A 23,312-nucleotide genomic window follows, 5' to 3' on the forward strand; every position below is an offset into this window, starting at 1 on the left:
GTAACAATGTAAACTCAATATTAAAAGAGTTTTTTTTTTTTTTTTTTTTTTTTTTTTTTTTTTTAATATACCTGGATCGTGTAAATTGAAACACCCTCAAAAGAAAAATAAAACGAGTATAATATACTTTGTATTTCATTTAATGTAAAATTTCAAGTAAAAATAGCATTTTTTTTTTCAAACAGAGTAAAAATAGCACAAGTGTGGACTAGAGTTTGACAATAAAAATCTTTATTCTAACCCTAACTTTTTAAAAAATGGGGTGTACAATAATTTATTGTACATCCACTATACAAATAGACTAGATTGACTAAAAGTTACCCCTAAAATAAATAAAAGTTACCCTAATATGCATAAAAGTAATCCAATATAAATAAAAATTATTAGTAAAGAATCACATTTTAAATGACTAAAAATGAATTATTTGTGATTAAATGTAATTAAATTACCATTATAAAACTTTTCTTATTGTCTATTTATATAAAAATTGTATTATGTTAAAAGTTACCCAAAAAAAGGCAAAAAGTTACCCTAAAATTAGGTAAAAGTTACCCTTATACTGCTCGATGTACAGTAAAATTAGTGTAAAACAGATGTATACAAAAGTTTTTGTTATTCTAATGAGGATTGGTGGGGTCTTATGATAAATTAATGATACGGATAAGAAAATATCTTAGTACTTGTGTATTCCTAAATAATCTACTTAATGATTGATTGATTAAGTTAAACAAATATTAAAAATGGATCATCCACCAAATTATCCAAACCGCCGCGATACTTCCTCATTTCTAGAGAGAGAAAGTTAGAGAATCATTTGAGCAAGCAGTCTACTCACAGAGAAAGAGAGATTCAAAAGATAGAGAGAGAAAGAAGAATTTTGATGAATTTGAAGTTCTATTGTTCTTGTTGAATTTTATATGGTGATTTTGGGTCCTAAATTTCTGAATTTGACCAATTGCAGATTAAGAAGAATGAATGATTCAAGGGAAGTTTGATTCTTCAAGGTAATACCCAGATTATAATTTCTTAATACCCTAATAAAAAAATTGTATTTTTGTTCTAGGGATTGATTTTGCTTGAAGCAATTGTTCGAATTTATGCCTAATTATTTATTTTTTTCTGCAATTGAATGCATAGATTAATTGAAATGCTTCTATTTAATTTCTGTTTAATGGGTATGTAATTTCTTTTCGAATTATAGGTTACAGATGATGAGTAACAATGATTATAAACCACTGTTGCTTAAATCTTAATAAATCCCTGATTAGACGGAGTCGAGTAGGCTCTAGATTACTGGGTACGCGCCTTAGTTGTATATTGTGGGTCACTCTCATCATGTTGATGTTGAAATATTGAATTAATGGGGGAAGGATGAAAGATACCAGTGATTGCCCCTCCTCTTTAGGCAACTTGGAGGCCCTTTAATTATTATAAAATTATGTAGGTGTAAAGAACCCCAGAAAAAAGTCCTAAAAATGTAAATTAATTGTCATTTTCTTCACACAAGGTGAGTGAAATTGAGGTTGGAGGTGTAAATGAGCAAATGCAAGTAGGGTATTGCTGGGACCAGCTTAGCTGACCCCATCTCATCTTCTGCAATTTGGATAAATCCATTTACATCATTCATCATTTCCATTATTTGCCTACTTCCTTGTAATTTCCTAATTTTGAAATAATTTTTTTTGATTTTCTCTTTTTTGCTTATACCTACTAAATCGGTATATAACTTATATGGGAGTGAATTTTTATTTTTATTATTAAATTTTTTCATTTTTTTTTGAGGTGGGGGTTTTTTGCTTACTAGATGCTTTCCTGAATTGTTTATATTGTTAAGGCTGGCAAAATATCTAACAATTTATTGCTATCTTTGTATGCACTTTTCCTGCCAACTGTTGCAATAATCTTTGTGTTTATTTTCTATTTTTGATACTGGAAGTTTTGATCCAATTTTATTTGGGATTTAAAGGAATTTCATACTGTCAGATGCTTGGTTTAATTCTTTAGAGTTTTCATTAGCATAATATGTGTGCACAAGGGGAATTTAAAAGGGAAGATGTAAGAATAAGAAAGGTGTCGGTTGAGTTGTCATGTTATGATACCGATTTTGTCGTTTCGATATTTCGAAACTGTAATTGCTATAATTTAGAAAGCTGAACAAGAAAAGGAGATTAAAGTTGGGGATTATGTGTCTTTTGGCTTAAAGGTAGATTTTGAATAAGGAAAAGATAAAAGATAAAAGTTTATTGTTTGAATTTTGTTCACCTTCAATCCTGAACTAAATTTACCAAACATAAAAAATTAACCGAAAGAAAGGGGTAGAAACCATCAAAATCACAGTAGGAGTGAAAGACTAGTAAGTTTGTTGTGGGCCTGTGGCTGTAAGTTCTGTCTTTGTCAAGTAGGAATTGGTGGTTTTATACAGAAATGGCAGTTTGAGTGATAATTTTATCTTTATGAATCTATCAACCACCAATTAGGCTATTAGCTTCTCTGTTTGGTATGATTTGTTTCTCTACAGGCAGCAATCTATTGCCCTAATTGTGTATAGCCTAAATTTTTTATTTTTTTTTCATTCAAGTTCTGTTTTATTTGAGTGAGCTTGACACCATCTATTTCTTAATATCCACCTGTCAAATCTTGCATATATGATTTCATGCCCTCTTGAGATATTTTTTTGAGGCTTAACTGAATATTGTTTTTGCTTTCAATAAATAGGTCCGCATTTCACATGACTCCAATTGTTGAGTTATAGTTCAGTCACCTTTCATTCCACCCCCTCTTTGTTCAGGATTTCATGAATCTGATTGGAGGTAGCTGCTAGTCACCGCCTCACCGGTCAGCTCTAAATTTTTTTTGAGTCTGCACCATCATTGTTTACGAATCTTGTCTGAAACACCTGTATCTCACTGTCCTATATCCTAATTAGTTATTGGTTCAGCCGAAGTAAGTTTATTATCTTCTATTTCCTAGTACTGGATCCTGTGCTTTTGAAGCCCATATTGGTCTGACTGTTGCTTCAATTGGCTAAACCTTTTCAAGTGTACTGGCTGAATGTTTGAGAGTAGATTCAAACAAGATTAGATGACTGTAGACGAAAAGGGTGATAGCAGTTTTTGGAGTAGAGAGCAGGATAAGGCATTTGAGAATGCAATTGCCACTCATTCTGATGATTTGGAAGATAATTGGGAAAAGATAGCCGCAGATGTGCCTGGGAAGACCTTAGAAGAGGTCAAGAATCATTATGAGCTTCTATTTGAGGATGTAAAGGAGATCGAGGCTGGTCGTGTTCCGTTGCCGTCGTATAGTTCTTCTTCAGAGGGATCTTCAGGTCTTGCTGCTGAAGAAGGTAATGGCGGGAAAAAGGGCCAGTTTGCTAATGCAGGTAGTGAACCCAATCAAGGCAGCAAGGCATCAAAGGCGGATCAGGAACGCCGGAAGGGGATTGCCTGGACAGAGGATGAACACAGGCAAGTTTTCTATCTGATTTTGGTTTTGTTTCTAGATTTCTGTGTTCCTCTACCTGCCTGGCATAAGCAGCTGCTTGCCTGCTTCTATTTTGGTTTTTTTTTTTCTTTTTTTTCTTTCCCTGATATTTGGTTTATTTCAGCAAATTGTGTCACCTTTTCATTAGATGTTTTCAATTTTCATATTTAATATTACTCTTGTGATTAGTGATGAGGCAAAAGAGAAAGCACTGTAACCTTCATTTCTCTTCCCCCTTCTCCTCCTTGAGAAAATGCCAAGTAGAGATAAGAAATGAAATTGGTGCTGGCTTCTTGCTTATATGAGAGTGTCTTTTGTTTTGCAAATAAGACACTGCAGGTTTTTTTTTTCCATAATATATAAAATTGGCAGCTTCTCACCCGTCTTTTCCATGTCCAACACTCCAACTGAAAGATGCTTATTCATTTAGTCTCTATCTAGGGCGGTAGATCTCTATTTACTTGTAAGTCAGGCTTCATTCACAATGAAAAAGTTAATATAGTGTAAGTCCATATGGTGCAGACTGTTATTTTATGTACAATTTCCATTTCTTTCATCAACTGGGAGCTGTATGATGCCCTGATGAGTGAGCAATGCGCATATTTGCACCAATTTGAGGAAGCTAGAGTAAGGATAGTCAATAGGAGGTTTGCCTAGCTGTCCCCTTTCTCTTAGTAGACATATATCAATAATGCCTTTTAAACTGTGTAATACTTTGCTAGCCAATTAGGTTTTTTTTTTTTTTTTTTTTTTTTTTTTTTTTTTTTTTTTTGAGAATTTTCCAAACTTCACATGTAGTGCAATACGTAGTCGTACTAACTTATTTTTGTTGTGGGTATTATTGGGAATGTATGTATGTGAATCTGGCTGAAAGAACAGGCTGAAGAATGTGTAGCCAATTCTGTCTACTTTGCTGGAAGACTCAGTGGATAATTTTTTGTCCGCTCAAAAATTGGTTGGTGAGAGGAGATAAAATTAATACAACTGTAAAGGGGAAGATAATAGTACGTATTAAAAAAGATGGATAGGGTTAAGTTAGTGGACATAGATCAATATTGGATTATATTGCAGTGAGTAGCAGTGCATATTAACAAAAAAAAATTGGATTTTTGTGATTTAGTTATGGTTCGGTTGGGTTTGCAATTTGCTTTTACTTAATGATGAAAGTGTGAAGTAACAGAAAGGAATAAGTTTAAGTTGAGTAATGCATTAAACACATAGATAGAATTGACGATTAGGTTAAGTATAATCTGTGTATATAATAAAATAGAAAGGAATTATATGCTGATTGTGATTAGGGAGTATCTAAAGGCTGTAGGTGCTGGAGAACAATGGCCAGAGACCGATGATGGAGAGGATCTGTGGCAGATTTGATATTAGAAAGAGGAAGGAGGTCTAAATATGCTCGTGTGAGATAGCTAGATGCTTTTTTACCTTGCCCCTGTAATGGACTGAGATTACTCACGCTAATAACAGTAAAATAGAGAAAAAGATTGGTTCTTTTATTAAACTAGTTAATCTGATTTTTGGTAAAAATATTGGTTGACAATGACAAAAGTTTCACAAAAGATAGGTTGATAGCTTGAGGCTATCACTCTCTAACCGTGGCTTGAGGCTATCACTCTCTAACCGTGGCTTGAGGCCATAACTCTCTAGGTTTCCCAATTCAAATATTTGCTTATCTTCCTTCTACTACTCTCTACCTATTTATACTACTTAGCTAAGCAAGTACAGTCTCAAAATAGCTTGAGGCTATCACTCTTTAACCATGGCTTGAGGCCATAACTCTCTAGGTTTCGCAATACACATTTCTGCCTATCTTCCTTCTACTACTCTACCTATTTATACTACTTAGCTAAGCAAGTACAACTTTAATTGCTAACTTTACTTATTTTTGTCTTTGTCTCTACAAGCCAACTTGGCAGCTAATAAGCCAACACAACAACTACAGTAGCTTTAAGGTAGTGCTTCCCCTTGTGGTGGTGTGTTAGCCTACCCCTTTTTTCTGCCTTCTGCTGCAACTGTGAAGGATAGGTGGTGTATTGGCCTGATTCATTACAGCCCCCAACAGCTAAACCAACTGCATAATATGAAGAGTTTTCGTTATTATGTTTGAGCATCCGGAAAAAGGATATTTAGCAAGGATGTTACTGGTGATTCCTCTAATAATTACAATGAAGAGGAAAGATGTCAAGGCACTAGGTGTTTGTCAATAGGACGATAAAAACTAAATAGGGTAAGAAACTAGAGTTATCATAAATCTATGCCATATATCATATGAAGCAATTCTTTCAATAGCTTGCTAGGGACCACACATCTTGGCCAATATCTGTAGGGCTTTAGTAATTATGAAGTCCTAATTTCATGTGGATAACTGTTATTTTATTTCTGTTGGGACCAGAATTGTAATTGGTTAAATATGAATATGGCTCAGTCATCAAGCGTAAGACAGTAATATAGTTTGGTTGTACATTGTGTCAGCAGTCTCTACTCCCTTCTACATTTGGCTGATCTTGTGAGTCAGTGATGCTTTTTTTTATGACAAGAGCCAAGTCTTTTAGTACATGGCATAATTTCTTCAACATTTGCATTAGTTGTGAGAAGACTTGAGAGTTGAGATTGTCTGGTAAATGCTCCTTGATGTCTCTTGCTCTTCAGTTGCTTGATTTGCTTGAGAAGATGGTAGGGAGCAGAAGCTTACTATTCAAAAAGCTCTCTTCTGAAGCAGTGTTTCAATTTTACAAGAAATTTCTTTTAAGATCATGCTTTGTACTAAGTGGATGGTCACACCAACTTTATGGATCTTGGGGACAACTTTGTAGTTCGTGCTTACATAGTATAATATGAACCTGTTTCCACGAGGGTTTTGTTTGTGACCATACAACAAATTCTGATGTTCTAGCGTTCTTGTCTGTTGTCAAGTAGTAGGTAGGTCAATTTATTGCTATTCAAATCAAAGGTCCTTCCGTCCTTAGAAACAACCTCTTTGTATATGTCCAGGACTAAAAGATCCTCTTTGTAGTTGTATAGAGAAGGCTATGAATGTCTTCCCCTTCCCCAACTCCATCTGGAGCCTAATTAAGGCTCTGGGAAAATGAAAAGGCAGAACCTCACCATATTTTATATGCAGTAATTTATAGCAAAATGTTATATGTGGTGCAGGGAGCATTTATATTGCCTGCACAACAGAATTAGTCATTATGTTTCCTCTAGTTGAAATCACCAAGATTCCTATCGTGAGAGCTTATTTGATCATGGTGCATTGCCCTTTTTTTTTTTTTTTTTTTTTGTTTTCCAGCTAGTTTTATTAGAGCTTGGGGTGTCACCATATGGCTTCAAAGAGGATGTACTTTAATTCTAATCAAGGCGTTTTACTTTTTTATTTGAGCATTGTTAGCTGTGGTGTGACTATGGATGTTACTGTGTTGTGCCTTCGTGCCTGTGGGCTGACCAGAAATGGCCTGTGGTGTGGCACGGTGGCCTCAGGCCGTGCTATTTGTGCCATCAAGTACAAAGGGTTGGCCCATAGCACAGCATTACCCCACATACCTGTTGTGCTGTGCCTAGGCTTAATTATTGTGCTTTTATCATACTTTGTTGTTGTGGCATGATGGGAGTACACTTTCCGAAAATGTGGCCTAGGCATGGTCCAGAACACAAAGTGTCATGCTGGGTCAGACCATTCCTGTTTCGTGGTGTGTTCAGACTGCGGCAGCCCAGTGAGAGCTTTAATTTTGTCATGTATATGGCATGTCCAGTTCAGACCATTTATTTTCAGAACGATTGCGAGTTCTAGTGTCATGTCTCTTTTAAAAGTCTCTATTGTGTGTGTTTGATTGAGAGTTCTAGTGTTATGTCTCTTTTAAAAGTATTCTTGGAGCCTCCAATACTTTGTTTCTTGTCTTTGCTGTCATATCCTGGAAAACCAGGGACATTGTTCAAAAGGAGACTCCATGCATATGGGGAGTTCATTGCGCTAGCCATACTTATTGGCTTGCTCATCGTATATGGTAAATACGACTATGTTGTTATGTTTACATAATAAATAAAGGTGCATAGATTGGCCTCAAATGTTGCAAGGGGAACCTCTATTTACTTAAATTGCTGTTTTTGAGAATTCTTTGGTGAAAATTGACATGATTGTGGTAAAAGGTAACTAAGATCTGTGATTATTGATTAAATTGACATGATGGCTTTATAAAGAGTGAAAATTATTTCTGGCTTCAAGTATGTTGTTGCCTTACTGTAGAAATGGTGGTTGATTTACAACCATCATGTCATTGATATGACACGAGTTGCAGTGAGATTCAGGAAAGACCTGTCCGAGTTCCTGCTTCAGATTACCTTCATAAAACGAGTTTGATTGGAATTCCTTTGATGGTTACAGTTGATTTTCTAACTTAAAGGTTTAACAGCTTGTTGCCTTTTCATTTCATAGCTATTCTGTTGCCTGTCTTAAGCAGCTTTAACACCTGTAAGTAACATACTCACGGTGCATGGTTGAAGTATAGGGATTAAGTTCGATGATTTAATTTTGTACACAAGACCCACTCTACTTTTTTGTTCATTTAGATCACATTGCACAGTGTATGTCAATTTTGTGATTGTTGTCCATTTTACTTTTATTCTGGAAACTGCTGGAACTTTGTAAATTAAAAATAAAAATAAAAAATTGCATACTTTTTAGCGCTGCGCAATTGAGCAATGAAAGTGGAAACTCAAAAACAGTGTGGTTTATGTCTTAAAAAGTGTATATTTAGGGGACACACCCATGTGGTTGTGTATTGTAACACTCCAATGATTCCGTTCCATTGTTTGAAGGACTTAGGTGGGGATTGGAAAGTCCTAGGATGTTGTATAATTACAGGCAACTTCAGATATTATGAAGTTGCTTCTATTTTGTTTGTGTTAGTTTCATTGTTGCCTTTGTTGGGTGTTTTGCTATGTTTCTGTTATGAACCTTTTGGTGTACCTGGTGGTTACTACTCTATATGAGGCAGTGTACTATCCTTATAGGATTTTTTTTTTTAAAAAAAAGAAAAGAAAAAGATTAGCTGATCTGGGCAGATTTAATTGGGGTAACACAGTGGCATTTAACTTATTTAGCTGCTAAAAAACTAAGTTGAAGGAAGAACTTTTACATTATATGTGTTATCTATATATCCAATTTATAATTTGATATAAAGAAGAGTAGTGCTTGAGCACGAAACATGTTTATGCTATATTTTTCTGTTGGCTATGCCTCAGCAATCATTTTACTTTGTATGCGGGTCTCTTAATTTACATTGTGCTACCTTTTCTAAACAATAAATAAATAAACAAAATAAAAAATGAAATAAAATTACATTGTGCTATAGTGGTCTCAGATATATCCTACCTGTTGTATGTTTTATACTTGGTGTGGTTTTCATTTTGGTGTGTATCTTTTGTGAACAGGCTATTTCTTCTTGGCCTGGAAAAATATGGAAAAGGTGATTGGCGGAGTATATCTCGGAACTTTGTGGTGACAAGAACACCAACTCAAGTGGCAAGCCACGCTCAAAAGTATTTCATTAGGTTGAACTCTATGAATAAAGATAGGAGAAGATCAAGCATTCATGATATCACCAATGTGAACTCTGGGGATGTTTCAGCATCCCAGGGGCCAATTACTGGTCAGGCAAATGCACCTGCGTCTGGGACTGCGCCTGGAAAAACTGAAAAACAGGTTGCTCAGCCCCCTGCTGCTCCTACAGGAGTGGGTATGTATGGCACTCCAACTATTGGACAACCAATTGGTGGGCCATTGGTTACTGCTGTTGGGACTCCGGTAAATCTTCCACCTCCTCACATGGCTTATGGTGTGCGGGTACCAGTGCCTGGGTCAGTGGTCCCTGGAGCCCCTATGGGCATGGCTCCTTTGACGTATCCGATGCCGCACACCTCTGCTCATAGGTAAGGTAATTGATGATCAACTATTTTAGATGTACAAATGGAAAGGAAAGATAAGTTTGCTTTCCCCCAAGTTTGGGTGGGTAATGGGTTCTTTATTTTCCGAAATGAGTTAGAATATGGTTGCCTTGCCTGGGAATTCCAGTTGTACTGAGGAACCTTGGTCACTCAAAATTATCATTCTTATACAAACCTAAAATAATTCATAGGAAGGTGAAACTATGCAGTCTTCTTTAGTTTGTATAGGCAGCTGTGGTAGGTTATTGCTGCTTTTAGGGGGAATGACATTTTCGTTCCCTAGTTTATTACAAAGACTGTCGTGCTATTATTTAGCAGCTAATTAGTGCAAGTAGTGTAGGAGCTTCTCTTAGCCAATGTTCATCTGTGGATTGTTTTTTTTTTTATTTTTTTATTTTTTTTATTTTTTATTTTTTTTTATTGAGCTGTTTTCATTTAAGACCTCTTTCATTTGTAATTGGACTTTTTGCAAGCAGTTCTTGTGCTGTGTTTCACACTACCCGATAACTGCAGAAGAAATGGCTACATGTTGCTATGATAAATTTCTTATTTTTTACGCTTTCTTTGGTCCATTTCTTGTTTTGGGATAAGATGTGCTACTGTTTGCGGTCTCTGGTTGTTATAAATGTATTTTTAGAGAATCATCAAGGACGAATGACATCGACGGAATACGATCTCAAATCTTGAGCATCACCCTTGTTTATTGTGTATAATGATTCAGCACTGACGTGCCGCACCTTTGTTTGTCGTGTTGGACCGACTGAAGTAAATAATTGCGCACCTGTGGTCAATTAATATGGCTTGTTATTGTCTTGCTGATCTGGACATGCGCCTTATGTAGAAAATCGCATGGTATTTTACATCAGGCAGTATGGAATCTTGCACTATACGAGGAAGGAAGAATAACGGAAATCTGGGTTCTTTACCTGAAATAATGATGTTAGAAAGGCATGCGACAAAATTAAATGGAAGTTAGGTATTCTTCAAAATTGTATCTGAGAAGGCCGTCCATATTTTTTGGCCAACAATAATTCATGAATTAATAACTTCGGTTTTCCACAATTTATTTCTTTCTAAGGTCTGGTCTGGTCTGGTCTAGTCTAGTCTGATCAATTGTTTTCTAGCTTGAATTAGTTATAAATAGAAATCCAAGTATTGACACTGCCATGCTAACTCTATGGTTCTATCGTATAGCCTTAAACTAATTACTTCAATCCAATCCAACATTATGTAGCTGCAATCTAAATCAGGCTATTAACTTTTGATTATGTTAAAAGATTTTTTTGGCCCTTGTGAATTTAGTTGGTCATTGTGTTGCATACTCTGTAAAAAGATATACTCCGTACCTAGTTTTCTTCGGACACTTTGAGGTGGACAAGCATATCGCTATCTCGTACCATGTGTTTTACCCGATTTAGAACTTCTCAACACAGATCTTTATACTGAAATATAGTGATCAATCTGATTGTATGAGCATTTAGTGTAAATTTGTCAATAAACAACGCTATGGCATCGATGTATTGGATTCTCTACTCTTGGGCATAAAAAAATGGAAATGCTATGTCAAAAAAAAAGTGACATTAGCTTGTTATTGTAAGATACGAAGACATTTTGCATCTGTGCTGATACTCTGGTCTCTGAATTTTGTTTAGTTGAAGTTAATTTTACTGCAGTAATCATAGCTAATTGTTACAGGTGGAAATGTTTCGCTCAAGTGAAATCGGAAATGTTTCTCTGAATTTTGGAAATGCAAGCAACTGATTGAAATGCAGTACTCAACCGGAATGAGAAACATAATTAAGGAGTAATGCACAAAACCGAATTGCATGCCATCAAAAACTCGAGTGGAAAAACTTCTTTCCATCTCAGAGAAGTTGATCAATTAACAGTCACAGAGCTAGCCATACACTACCGTCTACACCTAGCTACATCAGAGTCTGAATCCTAGTTAGGAGTGTAATTAGCTTGTAGTATTTCTATAAATGTAGCTTTGTGAGACTGCTTGTTGTAAGCATTTCAATGTTTTGTTGTAGTTAACGAATCCCATGAACCAGAACTCAAACTCATCCGCGGTCACTACTTGTAGATACTTTTGCGACGGCTTTTTCATGTCTTCACTTGGATCCCATTTTCCGATCTTCATTAATGGTATCACTATCTGCATATACACGAATATTTCCACATTAATTAAGTTATTCAATTGGACATACGTCAGTATTAGTACTCAAAATGTTCAGAGTTAAAGTGTTATTAGTTGCATAATGTAGTACCTTGTAGTGGAACCTAAGAGGTTCTCCGGTGGGGGAGGAAACTTTCGCGATTGGCCTGTCACTGCAGAAGGCGAGTTTCTCTGTGGAGATGAAGAGGCGGCCTGCTATTGGACCTGCCGTGGTGTACAAACTGCAACGAGAAGCCCTCAACAACCGCTCTCCTTCTCGAAGACTAAAGATTCTTCTAAACAATTTATCAACCCCTCCTACTAAGCTTAGTTTTCCTTTCACTGCATAGTTTGAATAACTTGTCAGCAAAAAATTAATTCTGATCCATGTATTATTAAAAAAAATCAAATTATTTTCATAAACTTGAATTTCGCATATCCAAACATAACCTTACATAAATGCAAGGGTGATTTGAGCTTGTGTGTACTAAAAGTAAAATGTATACACGTACCAAGCTTATTCATCGTAGTAAAAACTGATTCCACTTTACGCTGTTTTGTAGTGATCAATGATTTATTCACTTGGCATGTAGAAGATCCAGGCAATAATTTGATGGTAGATGTTTTTCTTGTTTGATCATAGCTTATTTTTGACAACCCATTTCGAAGGAGATGATCTCCTAGCATACTCTTCATATGCCTTGACTTAAACGCCTCAGATGCATTCATTTTAGCTTAATTAGTATGATAAGCTAATCGATCTCGATATTTTAATTTAAGTAATTTTTTTAAACTATAGAGAAGATTGTTTAAGGTGATGGAGAGCAAATATTGTGTATTTTGGTAGTTGATGGTGGGAAGGGAGTTTGTGAATGTAAGATTGAATCTATTTATAGAGGTCGGTTGGGATATCTTTTGAATTAAAATTTAGTGGGAATAAGTCAATGACTCAGCAAAAGTAAAAATGACTACAAATGATTCCTTGCTAGCTAAGTTGATGATCCAATTCAACTCTCATGCATTTTTATTTGATTTGCTTTTCCTAAAGTGATGACGAATTAATAAGTAATCACTTCTATAATTAGAGTAAAAATAAAGCCACCTTTAATGTATGACCCCAACTTCTAACACTATTGAAGCCAAGGAAGTTTATTTAATGTAATCTTATTGCTTAAAGTATTGAAGTTTAAAGAATATTATCCTCCAATTAACTCATCCTTATTATGACACCCCCATTCAAATTTATCTATCATACTGTCATATATAACTTCTGGTAATTCACCCCTTATTTCTTAATCGATTAGTTGTGATGATGATAGAAAACAATAATCCGTATATATGACTATTATATTAAACGGAGAGAAATACAAGTTTAGTTTACATGCATGTAAGTTATACTTATACTTAACCACAAAGTTTCATAACATAAGGAAAGATTACTATATGAAAATAATTAAAGATATAGATGACAAAGTTCAAAAAAAAAAAAAAAAAATGTTAGAAAAAGCTATCAATCTAGGTAAGCAAGATGTTAAATCAACATTATCACAATTCTTAATTAGACCTTAATCATCTTTTTGATGGACCAACTTATATAAGGTAATGTTTATACTAATCTAGTACTTCTTTCTGCAAAAGAAAACATCTTCACATGCATGCCCATGGGCTATACACGTAGGCTACAAAAATCAGCTGATCGGATCAGAGTTTTTATAAAAAGTGGATAAGCTAACTTAAACCGCGCTAATCAAGAAGGTGGGTGTGGCATCAGAAAGTTGTTATGCTACCACAAAAAGCTCTATTGCTGATAGATTTACCATACTCAATTAACTGCTTCAACTGCTTTTACAAACTGTTATTACAAAACAAGGAAAATATAACAGAGGAAATCAAGTGTTGCCTGTCTGCCTAGCTCATTGTACAAGGGATCAAACTTGATGACATGGCGACATGGCGCATGTAGGACGCCTTCTTGAATGTGAAATTTTGCCTGAGATAATCTCTTAGCTTCATGATCATTATTGTCGTGAAGGTCATTATCGTTTAAGTTATTATCTAATACGAAGTAATTTATATGATGAGCAATTTGTATGGTCTATACATACTTTATATGTTGATATTAGTATGCATGTGTTGCACGAGACTTTGGTAAAATGGAACATACACCCGGATTGTTCAATGACGTGAAAATAAACGTACAATATTGAGTTACAATACTAGAATGTAACATACATACCTACAATATTGAGTTTTAATCCTTGAAAGTAACATGGTTTTTTGGTACATTATTTCAAATATTATATATGGACTGAATGCTAATCATCATTTAGAATTCGGTGCTTAATGCTAAACTAAAGGTTATGGCTCCATAAAATTTTAGCAACAGCTGCTTAGCACTGAAGAATGAATTAATACAACCACCGAAGCCAACTAATTAAATTCTTTGCATGATTATCATAAAAGATATATGCTTCATTCAAAAATTAGCCAATCACACGACAAAATCCAACTAAAATTTGCAAGTAATTAATTCCAACAACCCAATCTTAGGTGGGGAATTTGTTTGATTAGACAATAATTAATATTCTGGACGTATTTTTCCTCCAACCACAAATACATGAGAATATATTCATGCATGTACGATGTATCACTTTAGTAATACTTTCTCCGTTATTTTAATATTGCATCACTTGTCTTTTAAGGAAGTTTCACAAATATTGCATCACTTTTATTTTAGGACAAAAAATATCTATGTTCACACTGCAAATACCGAACATATCCTTACTTTTTCACACTTACTTTTTATTTTATCTTTACATTACATGGACAATTTTGTATTTTTACGTTTCCCTCTCTTACTTTTTCCCACTACTAAATTTTGCCTCCAAAATCCTTATGATGCAATAAAAAAAAGAACGGATGAAGTAATAATAATGTCTTATTCTTAAGGAAATTAAAGAAGATTTGCTAATATTCATGAAAAAAAGAAGATTTGATAATATTCATGAAACTATTCATGCATATTCTTTCAATGTACATAGGTTATGACTTACGATCATTAATCATTTACTCCATATCTTAAAAAGCATGGTAGGATATCTTCTTTTTTCTTTTTATATTAATCTTTTTGCATTATATAGTTTGTTACTTTTTACGCATAATTTTGCAATAATTCTCAAATGTTATTATTGGCTATAGTTTAAATATAATGAATGATTTCCCTAGCAATAGGATGACAAAATTTGATTTGGTTTGACCAACTAAACTGATTGTTTATATAATGATAGCATACATACTTTTGAGCTGCTGCCATCCCTCCTGGCATAAATTTTGCATCCAAATCGTCTTTCTGTAATATTGTGTATTACTTATTTTAAGCTAAATACTTTATATTTCATTAATTGAATGTCATATGACTTCTGCAATATAAATTGATAGCTAAAAGATATATACGTATATGATCAAATTGGAGGATTGAAAATTTACATAGCTAAATTAGTCGTATATGGAATATGAAAAGTTGTCCAATTTTAAATCGTTTTTATATTAAAAAAAAACCTCTCAAGAGGAAATATATTGATCTTTGGCATGCACTTATTTAATTTGAATTTGATACGATTTAACTAATCTTGAACGAAGTTTTCACTTATGTTTTGATATAATGATACCACATTACCACATAAATCTCAATCTTGAAAATCAAATTATATACAACCAATTACAAGTTACCTGACCAATAATACTCTATTTACAATGGAGATTAACTAACAAAAATAAATTACACTTGTTACATGTAGATATATTAAAATTTGAAGACAAAAACTAATAAATTATATTAAACAAGGAAAAACAAGTCAAAAAAGGCAAGATTTTTCAAGAAAAAATGGCAATGTTTAAAATTGTTGTACTAATTTTTTCAAGCATGAAAATTTGATCGATCATAAGTTTACAACAAAAGAGCCTAGGCATCAAAAAGTTGCATTGCCAGCACAAAAGCTTCAGTGCTGATGTTCCAAAAGTATACAAGATTTAATCACTTTTACCCAACTAACATCCCTTAACTGCCTCAACCGCTTTAAAAATATATATATATATATATATATATATATATATATATATATATATATATATATATATATATATATATATATATATATATATATATATATATATTTTAATTTTGTTTTTTTTTATTTGTGTGAGTGTGTGTGTCTCATGAATATATTAACTTGTATGCCAATAGGTAGGTATAGTAGAACCAAGCAAAGTTTTTCTTGATTGTTTCTTTGTAACCAGAATAAACTTGACATATTTTTCCATCTCTATTGGACTAAGCTGATTGCCTAATACAGCATAACAGTTAGACAACTAATATAAAATAAAATGTCTATTTATAATTTTTTTTTTGTACTTTGTTGCATTTTCAAAAGTATAATGATCTGTTTTGATTCATTAAGGACGACTTCCTCTCTGTTTTAATCTATCTTGAGAGACTCTATGATAAATAGAATCTAACAATTTAACAATTTTTTATTTTTCAAAACAATTACATCCAATTTTATTTAATTCGTCTTGATTTTTTAGTTTATGAATATGTAATTTTTATTATTTTTGATACATAACTTAAGATATTCTATTGCATTAAAAGCTGTGTAAGAAAAGGCAAATAGAACAAACAAAAGAAAATAGAGGGATTTGTTATGAAATAGAGTTATGTATGTCCATTACATCTCTGTAACTCCCTAGCTTTACTTCCTTTGTAACCCCCCTTATGCCTTTACTTCCTTTGTAACCCTCTTATGTTTTTACTACTCTAATTCTTCACATAATGACGTTTTTACATTTTCTTCGAGAAGTTACTACTCACATGTATATATATGTATGGGCATGGCCTAATGAAGAATGGACATAGACAATAAAAACAACTCTATAGATCTTTCTTTTACTCTTCCTTTAATTTCATGTATTTTATAACACGTTATCAGCACCAACTCCAGCTAACTGAACAATCAAAAGAAAAGGGATATTACTGCTATTGAGGTAAGTATTTTCTTAAAACTTTAATAACGAGATACATAGTAGTTCATCATGAGCCTTGTATATGTTGAATGTGTAATTTAAATGATGAGACAATTCTCCATGTGATATCAAATTAATATGTCTGGTCTTGTTATTTCGTTGAATTGAAATTGTTGTATGCTTGGATCTTGTTGTCACAATCATATTGATTATGATACTAACCATTATTTTTAGTAGAATTGCAAATGTATATATAGCATTTGGTCACATACATGTATTTTATAATGTAGCTTGGTATGTATATGTATGGCCAAAGCCGTATATATTCATATATATGATTATAGATAAGAAGTATGTAATATAATATAAGTGATTAAGCGTTATAGAATATGTTCAATTTTCTAAATCCTGATTCTATAATATTGCTTCACTACTAGAAAACAACTTGATTTTGACGGAAAAAATTCGTCGGAAACAATTGAAATTCCGTCGGAAATTGGTCTTCCGTCGGAATGTTTTGTCGCAAAACCCTTTGTAGGAAATTCGACCTATTCCGACGGAAATTCCGTCAGAAGACCGATTTCCGACGGAATTTTCGACGGATTTATTTCAGTCGGCGCTGTTTTTGACTTTAATCGAGAGTCTGTCGCAATTTTCCGACGGAAAAGATTACGTCGGAATATACCTCTTCCGACGGAATTTTTCGTCGGAGTTGAAGTGGTTTTCGACGGAAATTTCCGTCGAAAGGAAGTAGTTTCCGAGTTATTACACCGACGTAAGCTACTTCCTTCCGACGGAAATTTCCGTCGAAAAAGTTAAAAAAAATAAAAACAGCCCCACCCTAACCCTTACCCCACCCAGATCCACCACTACCACACCCCTGCTCACCACCCCAACCCACCCCACTGCCACCCCCTAACCCTTAACACCCACCACACCCCTACTCACCACCCCAACCCACCCCACCATCGTAACCCCATTAGCCACAACCCACCCGTACCACCATAACCCCACCCCCACCCTTAACCTACCCCCTAACCCACCACGACCACCGAACCCTAACCCACCTAGCCCAGATCTTTAAAATATCCACGACGACCCAGATGCTAACCCCATAAACCTACCCTAACCCATATTTCCACCTCGCCAACCCCCCTAAAAGTCGTACTCCAATAGCCACCACCCACCACCCACCACCCACCACCCACCACCACCATAAATAGCCAAAAAAATCCGAAAAAAACAACAAACAAATTAAAAAAAAAGAGATACATACCTTGATTCCACCGCATAAAACCTCGAAATTGGGTTTACGAGGCCAAATTCGACCATGAAAGCCCTAGATTTAAGGTTTTCATGGTCGAATTTGACTTGAAAACCTTGTGTTGTTGATGGTGAAAACTTGAAAACCTTGTTGTTGATGTCGGTGTTTTTTTGTTGATGTTGATGGCGAAAATGGCCAAATTTGTTGTTGATGTTGTTGACAAAATGGCGAAAACGAAAGAGGGGTAAGAAGAGGAGAGAAAGAGAAGAAGAACGAGAGAGGAGAAGAGGAGGGAGAAGGAGAACGAGAGGAAAGGAGAGGAAGAGAAGGGCGTAGAGGAAGAGAAGGAGGAGAGACAAAAGATGAAATGAGAAAGGAGGAGGAGGAGAGAGAATCAGTATAAGGAGAGAGAAAGAGAATTGATGAAATAAAGGGGGAGGGGCGGTAGATCTAGGGTTTTACGGGGTTTTTTTTTTATTATATAATTATATTTCGACGGAATATACAGTCGGAATTTTCCGACAGATTTTATTTCCGTCGAAAATAATTATTTCGGCGGAATATTCCGACGGACTTTATTTCCGTCGGAAATAATTATTGACGGAATATTCCGTCGGAAAGCCCATATACTCCGACGGATTTTATATTATGTCGGAAATTTCCGACGGATTTCCTACGGAATAAAAATCCGTCGGAATTTCTGAATTTTTTGATGGAAATAAGTGTCCGTCGGAAGTTGTCCTATTTCTAGTAGTGCTTTGTATATTGTATTATGTTGAATCTTATAAAACATTAATTATTATTATTATTATATTTCATGTATAGTTTGGATAGTCTAGGTTGTTGTACTGCGGATATTACCACAGATTATTTGAAAGCCTTAAAGTTTAACTATTTTGCATGGCCTTTATACATGGAATTAGGTTGCAATTAGTTATTTTGTTTCTTGTCTCCATATTATAGCCATTGAAGATTTGTTGTTATGTTGGTCCAATAATTCAAGAAAATTATTGGGTGTGTTTTACAATCAACGATGGTCGTTATGATCATTTTTATGCAATGCGTTTAAAATTTGCTTATTTTGTCATTAGTCATGTGCTTGTAGTGATTGTTCTTTAATCGAAAGATGTACGTATAAGAAATGTCATGATTTAATATTTTTGTTTAAATCCTGTTCTCATGAGCTGTGTATATATTTTGATAAATTTTCACTAGAAAGCATGTTTTTGGATTAGGACTAATTTATCAGGTTCAATTATATGTTTAAAAAATCATATTCTTTATATTTTTTCCAAATTAGTAATTACAAGTCGAATTTATATGGGCTAAATAATTATTTTTATAAGTTACTCCTACATGTTTAAAGCATATATGTTATTTTCTAGTTCACTACTAATAAACGTTGTATTTTTTTTTATTGTGGAGCGTATATATAAATATAGTGTGTTACAAATAAACTTTAGGAGCCTAACTTTGATTGAATCAAGTTATTATAACATCTACATTCCTCTTTTTGTAGAATAAAGTTTCATTATGATGAGCTAGTCAAAGTGTGTAGTGAAGTACTAATTAATTAAATAGTACATTGGATTATAATATTGTCAAGAATCATAATAAGATATGAAAACTGTATATATATATATGGACTTGAAGTTCCTCAATTTTATAAAACAATTATTATGTAATTTCCTATAAAGTAATACTAGAAAGAAATGACAAAGGATACTTTGACAATATGCTCTATTTTCATGAAACTACTATCTTGTCGACACAGTATTAATGCAGATAATTTTAAGAAAGTTTATTTTAGATCACTGATATATTATCTATTGTTGAATGAACAAAATAGTGAAGTATGGGTAGAAAAAGAATATTGATAATTATAACCAATTAGATACACTCATTCCTAGAAGTGAATGTGAGATTGTTTGATGGAAAGGATAACAACTATGGTTACATGATATTTGATTTCTTGATTACAATTCATGTGAAAGTCATGAGCAATTCAAACATGATTAAAGTTATCTAATTGATAACGAAAGACATATGACTTATAATTTTAAGAAATTGACTATGAGAGTCCATATATAACTGTATAGCAACTTAACTTGATTAGTTTATTTGTTATACCCATGCTTATAAGAGGTTTTTTAAATTCAATGATTGATGCAATTAGGCACGAGGGACATGATTAAGAGTAATATAAGAATTAATTATTATATTAATTTAAGCATATTATGTATGTACATTGTTATAATTAAGTATTAATGTATGTGTATATGAAACTTTGCTTGATCCATGAGATTGTCAAGACACTAAAAGACTTACATGGCGCAAGGCATCTTAAAAGGTTGTTGAATTTTCGTTCCCCGTATATAAGGTTTAGGGGGAGATTACCTTATTTTATGTAATAATCCTTACACATGGCCAATATTATGTTATATTAATGATATGTTTGGTATATACATTAGCTTAAATGTCAAGGATCGAAATATAATTATTAAATATTTACCATGACACCATCTTGAAGATGGATATGAACATATATCATTGTCTATATTAATTAGGCATCGTTAAGAATTATTATATCAAGTAAAACTGGTATATGCCAAGATTATATATAGGATGCTCCTGTAGAGTAAAATATGTTTGATCAATAAATTTGACATGTATCACGATTGTAATTGATATTTTAAAATAAGTTATCATCAAATAAAGCATAATTAGTCGATTGTGTGTCTTGCTGAAAAATGAATGTTGACATTCTTATGTCACATCATATACATAAGCAATTAGTATAAAGTGATCACTAATGTTGTTAGAATAATGAGAAATTAGATTTCGAAAAATTATTGAATGTGATAAGTTAAGCCATTTGAGTTTAAAGTACATACCCATTATGAAAACTTGAACTTTAATTTGTATACAGAAATAATGTGCTGACTTTATTTCATGTCCCATGTATAAAATGGACTAAAAGCTAAGCCAAGACATGACATTGTGATTGAACACTATTTGAATCATGTGATTTTTTTTTAGTTTGATTTGAAAAAAAAATGAAGAGATAAGTATTGACTTTGAACAGCTCTATGTGCAAACAAGTAATAGGTGACCAGAAGTTCACCACAATAACTTATATGTAGCCAAGTATTAGGTGACTTGAAGTTCACCATATATAGTGGTATATAATATATACAAGTAATTTAATTAATAAAATGATCTCATGATTGGGGTTATCGTGTGTCAGCACATGTATAAGAATTTATATAAGAAAGATAGAACTGCACAATTCATGACTCCCCACCATTGATATTGATCTCCAAAAGAGATTAAAATTAAGAATTCATGACTACCCAATCAGTTGTTCCCTTCAAGTAGGAAATCACATGTAGAACTGCTTGAAGGTGAGGTTTTCTAGGTGTCTGGATAAACTGGCTAAGCTGCTATACCGAATATGAAATGTCAGGTCTAGTTAACCTCAAATACAGTAATCTTCCAATCATTCTTCTATACTATTCAGGGTTAGGAAGTAAATCTCTTGTATCAACTAACAGTTTCAATCCCTTTTGCATAGGGAATTTGCTGCATTTGCTATGCTTTTGCCCTGAGTCTTCCACCAAGTCATGAATGTATTTCCTCTGGTTTAAGATGATCTCTTCTTAATTTCTAGATACTTCTATCCCTAGAAATTATCTTATTTCTCCCAAGTCCTTGATGGTGATTGCTTCATCAAGGCTATTCTTCAATTTTTCGATGTAACTTTCTTCATCTCCTGCGATTAATTTAACAAGTCATCCATGTACACCAATACCATTATAGTTTTCCCATCTTTCACTCTGGTGAATTGAGAATTATCTCTCTTTGATTGCTTTCAACTAACCAAATTCCTTAAGGAATTTAGTAAGTTTATGCCATATAGACTCCTTTTCAACTTGCACACTTGTCCTTCCTTTGCTTTAGTGTATCCTTATGGCGGCTTCATGTGTGTGTGTGTGTGTGTATACATATGTATATATATGTATATATATATATATGTATATATGTATATATATATATATAAATATAAATTTTGCTACAGGAGAGAATGTGTCTATGTAGTCTTTTGCTTTCACTTGCTTGTCTTCTTATGCCACCACTCTTGCTTTCAATCTCTCGATAGTTCCATCTTTCTTGAACTTCGTTTTATAGACCCATTTATTACATTCTAGAGCTTTCTTCCCTTCTGGTAACTCAGTCAACTCCTAAGTTTCATTTTGCTCTAAACTCTAAAGCCTCTTGCTTATTACAACTATCCAACCTTCATCCTTGATTGCTTCATAATAGCTGTGTGGTTTTTTTTATCTTGAATTTATTATTTAAGGATCCAATGTACAGTGACAAATCTAGCATTTTATACAAGTGGGTTCAAATTAAATCAAAAATAAATAAATTATATTATAATTATTTATAAATTATCAAATTACATGAAAAGTATGTATATATTATATTGAACATTATTGACACATAAAAGTATTGATATTGATAAATTAATTATAAATTTATATCACTTTTCTCATATTAAACAATTCAATGTTAAAACCCAACTACGATAGTCGAGTAGCCATTATATTTAAAAAAAACAAAAGAAAAACAATTCAATGTTAAATATATAACTTATTATTTTTTTCATCTTTCAAGTATTTATAACAAGTATTTGTTTTACAAAATTAAGTGGGGTCAATTGACGCCGTTACCTTAAATATAGATCCGCCTCTGCCAATGTATTCTCTGGAATAAGAACTTAGATCACTTAAATTTGTTGCTGCAAAACTTGTTTTCTCAACCATGTTGCTGCTTTTTTTGTTTCCTGGAAAAGAATAAACATAGTCTTTTACTTTATAGGAAGAACAGACTCTCGGCTGTTCCTTTTGAACTCTTCTTCTTTTTCCCTTCCACTTATTTCTTTCCTCTTCTTGAACTTCCTGCATTCCTCTTTCACCATGTTCATCATCTCTTGATTATCGTGATTAATGTTTAGGTCTGCAACATATTCTTCTCTGTCATTTCTGTCTTCATCTTCTATTTCAATTGGCTCATCTCTCCGGCCTTTCTTCAAACAATGGCTCTTCTTCATCATCCACAATTTCAATCCTTTCCTATTCATTTGTAAACTCTCTTAGAACTCTTTTATTTCCTTCCTTGTTGTGTATAGAAATAAGGAAAGGAAATATTTCTTCCTTAAAGACAACATCCCTGCTGGTAAATACCTTCCTTTTCTCAAGATCAAACACTTGATATCCCTTCTGATCACTTGCATATCCCACCAGAACACATCTTACTCCTTTATTTCCAAATTTGTCTACCTTTCTCTCAGTATTTGATGCATAACATAAGCATCCTATGATTCTCAAGTGATCACAGCTCGATTTCTTCTTCATCAATCTTTCATAAGGTGTTTTC

The 23,312-nt window shown here is 33.5% G+C and overlaps 2 protein-coding genes across 4 annotated transcripts; one reads left to right on the forward strand and one right to left on the reverse strand.

Annotated features, from left to right (window-relative positions):
- The first annotated feature begins 710 nt into the window (after positions 1-710).
- Positions 711-9,988, forward strand: LOC110716334 (transcription factor SRM1-like). 3 transcript variants are annotated; one of them, XM_021894955.1, is made up of 4 exons: positions 711-1,004; positions 2,716-2,943; positions 3,040-3,467; positions 8,920-9,988. In XM_021894955.1, exons 3-4 carry the CDS (start codon positions 3,082-3,084, stop codon positions 9,419-9,421), a joined length of 888 nt encoding a protein of 295 aa, XP_021750647.1. In that variant the 5' UTR covers positions 711-1,004; positions 2,716-2,943; positions 3,040-3,081; the 3' UTR covers positions 9,422-9,988. The 3 variants fall into 3 exon arrangements, with proteins under 3 accessions (XP_021750647.1, XP_021750646.1, XP_021750648.1); XM_021894954.1 differs by having other exon boundaries at positions 2,716-3,467; XM_021894956.1 differs by having other exon boundaries at positions 2,789-3,467.
- Positions 9,989-11,059: 1,071 nt separating this feature from the next.
- On the reverse strand, positions 11,060-12,447 carry LOC110716277 (GEM-like protein 4). The gene is made up of 3 exons (XM_021894885.1): positions 12,103-12,447; positions 11,703-11,932; positions 11,060-11,590 (listed from the first exon to the last, which is right to left on the reverse strand). The coding sequence occupies exons 1-3, from the start codon at positions 12,317-12,319 to the stop codon at positions 11,393-11,395; spliced, it is 645 nt and encodes a 214-aa protein (XP_021750577.1). The 5' UTR covers positions 12,320-12,447; the 3' UTR covers positions 11,060-11,392.
- Positions 12,448-23,312: the final 10,865 nt, after the last annotated feature.

The sequence above is a fragment of the Chenopodium quinoa genome, unplaced genomic scaffold (genome assembly GCF_001683475.1).
Source record: "Chenopodium quinoa cultivar QQ74 unplaced genomic scaffold, ASM168347v1, whole genome shotgun sequence".
In the NCBI taxonomy this organism is placed as follows: domain Eukaryota; kingdom Viridiplantae; phylum Streptophyta; class Magnoliopsida; order Caryophyllales; family Amaranthaceae; genus Chenopodium; species Chenopodium quinoa.

Excerpts from the sequence above, each read along its gene's own strand:
- LOC110716334 (XM_021894954.1), top strand. The coding sequence starts at position 3,082 with ATGACTGTAGACGAAAAGGGTGATAGCAGTTTTTGGAGTAGAGAGCAG. Across the intron at positions 3,468-8,919 it reads TGGACAGAGGATGAACACAG|GCTATTTCTTCTTGGCCTGG; the intron begins GCAAGTTTTCTA and ends TTTTGTGAACAG.
- LOC110716277 (XM_021894885.1), bottom strand. The coding sequence starts at position 12,319 with ATGAATGCATCTGAGGCGTTTAAGTCAAGGCATATGAAGAGTATGCTA. Across the intron at positions 11,933-12,102 it reads TACTACGATGAATAAGCTTG|TGAAAGGAAAACTAAGCTTA; the intron begins GTACGTGTATAC and ends CAAACTATGCAG. Across the intron at positions 11,591-11,702 it reads CTCTTAGGTTCCACTACAAG|ATAGTGATACCATTAATGAA; the intron begins GTACTACATTAT and ends GTGTATATGCAG.